At 41.1% G+C, this 6,460-nt stretch overlaps 1 protein-coding gene across 1 annotated transcript in view; it reads left to right on the top strand.

Annotated features, from left to right (window-relative positions):
• Positions 1-483: 483 nt before the first annotated feature.
• LOC105003307 (interferon-induced guanylate-binding protein 2-like) overlaps positions 484-6,460 on the top strand; it is a 17,689-nt gene continuing 11,712 nt past the window's right edge. The window contains exons 1-3 of the mRNA XM_010860365.1: positions 484-673; positions 1,193-1,319; positions 2,529-2,639. Coding sequence (XP_010858667.1) covers positions 484-673; positions 1,193-1,319; positions 2,529-2,639 — 428 coding nt within the window. The remainder of the gene's footprint in view (positions 674-1,192; positions 1,320-2,528; positions 2,640-6,460) is intronic.

The raw sequence follows: 6,460 nt of genomic DNA, 5'->3' as shown, positions 1-6,460 counted from the left end.
TAGCAATACTCATATCAGATAAAATAGACTTTAAAACAAAGGCTGTGAAAAGAGACAAAGAAGGTCACTACATAATGATCAAAGGATCAATCCAAGAAGAAGATATAACAATTATAAATATATATGTACCCAACACAGGAGCACCGCAGTATGTAAGACAAATGCTAACAAGTATGAAAGGAGAAATTAACAATAACACAATAATAGTGGGAGACTTTAATACCCCACTCACACCTATGGATAGATCAACTAAACAGAAAATTAACAAGGAAACACAAATGTTAAACGAAACAATAGACCAGTTAGACCTAATTGATATCTATAGGACATTTCATGCCATTGGGCTTTTTAAAACACATAAGGAAAAAAGTTCAAGGAGAAAACCAAATTTTGGTCCTAACTGTAAAGTTCTCACTCAGCTCACTGACTAAATGTTGCTTTCCATACCATCTTTTCCCTTGAAGATCAGAGAATACCCTGGACATGGCCTCAGAGATCCACATGCCAGCCCCAAAGTGCCTCATTGAGAACATCAATGGGCAACTGCTGGTTAATCCAGAAGCTCTGAAAATCCTGTCTGCCATCAAGCAGCCTGTTGTGGTGGTGGCTATCGTGGGCCTCTACCACACAGGCAAGTCCTACCTGTTGAACAAGCTGGCTGGGAAGAACAAGGGTGAGTGACATGGGCAGAGCCCAGCCAAGTCCCTTCTGTCCACCCACACTCCCTGCGTGCAGCACAGTGATGTGAGGAGAGGAAGGGAGAGACCTGGGAGGGATATTGAAAGCTAATTTTCATTTTGGTGATGGGCTTCTAACATTCATTCTGTGCTGAAGGATAAGAGTCAACTCTTTCTTCCCACTTTGCTTTAACTTCCTCTTTAAAGTATGAACATGTCTTTCTGAAAGGAGTACAGTAGTTATAAATAAAACTAACATAGACAATAATAAACAATAAAACATTTACTAAAATGTATGTGGATTAACATCAAGCTTATAGTGATCTCAAGGTAATACAAAAATTTCAGTTTGTACTAAATGCTCCAAATTCTTTTTCTCATAATTAAGATCAATATTGATTATGCTTTCATTTATTTCTTTAAACCTTGACTTTATTACCTAATGTCTCAATTTCCAGATCTAATCCACCTGCTATTAAAAATCCATCCTCTCTTTTCCCCATGACCCCTTGCAGGCTTCTCTGTGGGCTCCACGGTGCAGTCTAACACGAAGAGCATCTGGATGTGGTGTATGCCTCATCCGAAGAAGCCAGACCATACTCTGGTTCTGCTTGATACCGAGGGCCTGGGGGATGTGGAGAAGGTAAAGAAATAAATCTTCTAATCCTGTTTATGTCAAATCAGTAGCCCTTCTCACACTATCACTTCCCACCCTTTGAATTGTGCTTCAAATATATACTATTAATGTATTATAGTTTTCAGAGAAGGCAATGGCACCCCACTCCAGTACTCTTGCTTGGAAAATCCCATGGATTCAGGAGCCTGGCAGGCTGCAGTCCATGGGGTCGCTAAGAGTCGGACACAACTGAGCGACTTCACTTTCACTTTTCCCTTTCATGCATTGGAGAAGGAAATGGCAACCCACTCCAGTGTTCTTGCCTGGAGAATCCCAGGGATGGGGGAGCCTGGTGAGCTGCCATCTATGGGGTCGCACAGAGTCAGACACGACTGAAGCGACTAATAGCAGCAGCATTATAGTTTTATTTTATTTTATTTTATTTACTTGTTTGTGCTCAAGATTTGACCTCAAATGCAATTTGAAGCAATCCAAAGTGAGCTTTATGTGAGAGCACTAAACACTAAATATGAGAATAATGGGCTAATTTAAGAATTGTTGCATATCTTGGCCACACATAAGCATTGAGAGTGGTCAGCAAGGCCCACTGATATTTTTTGTAACCCATAAAATAATGACTAATGATTTCTTAAGTCATTTCCTTTCGTATTGTAGGAAAACATTCTAATAAAGCTACTGAAGGTGCATCTAAACCTAACTAGAAAGTTTATAAACATGTCTGACTTGTCAGAGTGGGAATCCAGAAAGATCGTGGAAATAGTGTTATCTGCAGCTGTAAGATTAGTGAGAGAAGCAGAGTATAAGACCTGATGACAACAGATTTGTTCATAAAGGATCATACATTGCTAGTCTTAGAAGTCTTAGAAAATTTTTGTTAAAGGGGTACATTTTAACTACTGTTTAAAAGGTGCTTCATCATGATATGTCATGGGAATAGAAGATCATAATCTCAGTTCAGGAGAGAGGTTTGAATTCTATTACCTGATCAAGTGCTTATTTTCTTTACACTCTCATATGCAGTTATATAAAGTCTTATTTAAATTTCACTACAGCATTGATTTTATGTTTTTAAAATCATGTACAGATGGATAAAAGTTTGCATAGGGAAATGATTAATGTGTTTCCAAATAGAGACAGATGGATTCAGAGTCTGTCCATCTGAACTGGAATCATGTGCTCTTAGTTACTTGATGTGGCTTCTCCAATGACTTCTGGGGAGACAACCAGAATGACTCCTGGATCTTTGCCCTGGCAGTTCTCCTGAGCAGCACATTTGTATACAACAGCATAGGAGCCATCAATCAGCATGCCATGGACCAACTACAGTATCCTTTTTGTGGACTAGACAACATAAAATCTAGAAAAGAACAGCTTCATTTTATCAACAATTACACTGGTGGTCCACTGCAGAAGAATTCAGGAGTCCCCTCCTTAATGAACCCCATTATGCTTATGCTCACCATCCCTGTTTACCTCAATCACCACCCAAAGCCCAAGCCTTTCTGATCACACATCATCCTCAGACACTTAGTGCCGGAGTCCAGCCCCAGCAGGATCCAGGGATACCCTCAGGATGGACGGCGTCAGCAAGAGAGAAAGTAAAGGAGAGAAAAAGAGGCTTATATTCCTTGGTTTACACAGAAAGCCAATAAATCCCCTGACATGGGACTTGCTCTGTTGACAGAGGCCACAGCCATCCTCTCGATGGAGCAAAAATGCAGAGCAACTTCCCTCCAGAGTGGAGACGCAGAGTGCCTCCTCGATTGGGTCTTAGAAGCCTGGGGAAAAAAGTGAACTCAGAGAGCCTCTGTGCTTCAGGGAATCAGCCTGAAAAAACAGAGAGAGAGAGTGAGAGAGAGAGAGAGAAAGAATGACACGGGGAGACCCAGCTTAGGTGGAACGGGTCTGCAGCTTTATTTTCAAAAGGGGATTTTATACCCTGAGTTACACATTTCCAGAAGTGAAAGATACAAAGCCATGCAGAATCAGCTCAACATTACATAAATTTTACCTTTATCAAAACCAGGACATTTTTTGCATAGCTATTCATAAACAAGGGTCTTATGTTATATACATTGTCTTCTGGCACTGCAGCCTGTTAACATTTTGTAACTCTTTCTTGATAAAGGTTGATCAACCAGAAAACCTGCTTTCTCTTTATCTTTCCAGTCTGCAGTCCCCCTCAGGAAACAGAGCTACATTCTTATGGAGCAAAGGTGCAGTGGGTTACAACAAAGAACGAACGTATTAACTCAAGGGTCTTATGTTGCTAATGCCAAGGCTACTGCTTGTATTTCTTGCATACCAACTATACTAGCTAATCCACTCCCAGGCGCACATTGGGTAAAGGACAAGGAAACTCGGTAGCAAACATTGGCTCAACAATGCAGTATTATTCTAGTAAAGCTTTTTTATCACTCAAAGGTTATGCTTGGGGTGTTGTGAACAATCATGTGCGTTAGTTGCAAGAGTGTAGATAAACCTGCCAAGCAAGCTAAAATAGTAATAGAGGGGTTAGAATTAAAATGCTCCTTTCAAGCCCAGGAGACTTATTAACTAGAGCTTTAAGTTGATTTTCTTCAGAGAAAGGTGGTCGGGGATAGCCCCCTGTTAATGTCAGAAGTTTGGTGAAAGGCATAATATAGTAAACAGTAGATAGACAGACTTTGGTTTTGGGGTAGATGCTCGAGCAGGTCCAGGGAGTCCCTCAAATCCTGATCCACCTTTGCCTGTCAGGTCTTCTCCTCATGACCTTTGTCATGGGTGGGATCTCCCGTGGTGGCTCCTGGCAACTTAGCTGCACAAGGTTCTGTATGCCTTCTATCTGAGTTAATATTTTTGGGTCACAATCTCCTCAGGAGCTTCCTGTGTGTAATCTGAAGCTGACCCTAGTCCCTAGATAGCATGTATATGTGTGTGTGCTAAGTCGATCAGTCATGTCTGATTGTTTGTGACCCTATGGACTGTGGCCCACCAGGCTCGTTTGTCGAAGGGATTCTCCAGGCAATAATTCTGGAGTGCATTGCCATGCCCTCCTCCAGAGGGTCTTACTAACCCAGAGATCAAACCCATGTCTCTTAAGTCTTCTGCATTAGCAGGAGGGTTCTTTACCACTGGTACCACCTGGGAAGCTCACCCAGACAGTAAGGAGAGACAAAAGAGGATGGCAGATCACTTGAGATTGGCAGGTGGCAGGTTTAATAAGCAAGAGGATTTACTTAGGTATCTTTTCTTAGGTGACTGGAAGACTAACAGATTCCCACCCACCAAAAATTTTGGACCCACCCGCCAAATTTTAAAGGTCTCTTTAGACTCCTAAACTGGATCCGGTGAGTACACAGTCCAGATGGTCTTAGCACCACATTACTATCTCAAAGAGGCTGTGTCCGTGTGCAGCTTCCAGCATGGGGAAGGCAAGTGCAATGCATATTCCAAAGATGGAGAAGAGGGTGAGCATACTCCAATTGCCTGGCTCCACCTCAGGGGATGAAACTGCAGTCATATTTGATCACCTCCCCCTACAAATATGCATTGACAAACCCTCGGTATCCTCTAAAACTCAAGTTCTCATTCAGCTTCTTCTTGGCCTTTAAGTATGGTGGTTCTTTGATTCTTGGGCTTCTATTCTTCTTTTCTTAGTCCCTAGGGCATCTCATCCAGCCTTGGACTTTCACTAGCACCTTTATGTCAGTTACCATGACATTTATATAAGCAATCATGACCACCACTCTCAGGTACAAAATTGTGTATCTAGTTGATTACAAGTCTCCATTTAGATGTGTAAGAAACATCTCAAACTTAACATGCAAAAACAACACAAAAGTCTTAAATATTTAAGTGACTATAATGAATTGAATATTATCATGCTTCTGGCACTATTAAAGTAGAAATACATGGGGGATTCTTTTTTAAGAAAATTAATATATTTTAATTGGAGGATAATTACTTTACAATGTTGTGACAGTTTTTGCCATACATTGACATTAATCAGCCATGGATACACTTGTGCCCCCTATCCTGAACCCCTCTTCCCTCCTCCCTCTCCACCCCACCCCTCTGGGTTATCCCAGGGCACCGGCTTTGGTTGTCCTGCTTCATGCATTGAATTACACTGGCCATCTATTTTACCTATGGTAATATACATTTTTCAATGCTATTCTCTCAAATCATCCCACCCTGGCCTTCTCCCACAGACTCCAAAAGTCTGTTCTTTACATCTGTTTCTCTTTTGCTCCCTCCATATAGGATCATCATTACCATCTTTCTAAATTCCATATATATGCATTAATATATAGTATTTGTGTTTCTCTTTCTGACTACTTCACTCTATATAATAGGCTCCTGTTTTATTCACCTCATTAGAACTGACTCAAATGTGTTCCTTTTTATAGCTGAGTAATATTCCATTGAGTATATGTACTACAACTTCCTTATCCATTCGTCTGCCAATGAACATCTAGGTTGCTTCCATATCCTAGTTATTGTAAATAGTGCTGCAATGAACATTGGGGTACATGTGTCTCTTTCAATTTGGGTTTTTTTTTGGGGTGTATGCCCAGCAGTAATATCGCTGGGTTGTATGGCACTTCTATTCCCAGTTTTTTAAGGAAACTCCACACTGTTCCCCATAGTGGCTGTACCAGTTTGCATTCCCACCAACAGTGTAAAAGAGTTCCCTTTTCTCCACACCCTCTCTAGCATTTATTGTTTGTGGACATTTTGATGATGGCCATTCTGACTGGCATGAAATGATACCTCATTGTGGTTTTGATTTGCATTTGTCTAATAATGAGTGATGTTGAGCATCTTTTCATGTGTTTTTTTTTTTTAATTTTTATTTTATTTTTAAACTTTACATAATTGTATTAGTTTTGCCAAATATCAAAATGAATCCGCCACAGGTATACATGTGTTCCCCATCCTGAACCCTCCTCCCTCCTCCCTCCCCATACCATCCCTCTGGGTCGTCCCAGTGCACTAGCCCCCAGTCAGAATGGCTGCGATCCAAAAGTCTACAAATAATAAATGCTGGAGAGGGTGTGGAGAAAAGGGAACCCTCTTACACTGTTGGTGGGAATGCAAACTAGTACAGCCACTATGGAGAACAGTGTGGAGATTCCTTAAAAAACTGGAAATAGAACTGCCT

Source organism: Bison bison, unplaced genomic scaffold, assembly GCF_000754665.1.
Source record: "Bison bison bison isolate TAMUID 2011002044 unplaced genomic scaffold, Bison_UMD1.0 scf7180017864466, whole genome shotgun sequence".
Classification (NCBI taxonomy): domain Eukaryota; kingdom Metazoa; phylum Chordata; class Mammalia; order Artiodactyla; family Bovidae; genus Bison; species Bison bison.
Note: the sequence above shows the minus strand (reverse complement) of the source record. Positions and strands in the feature narration are given on the sequence as shown.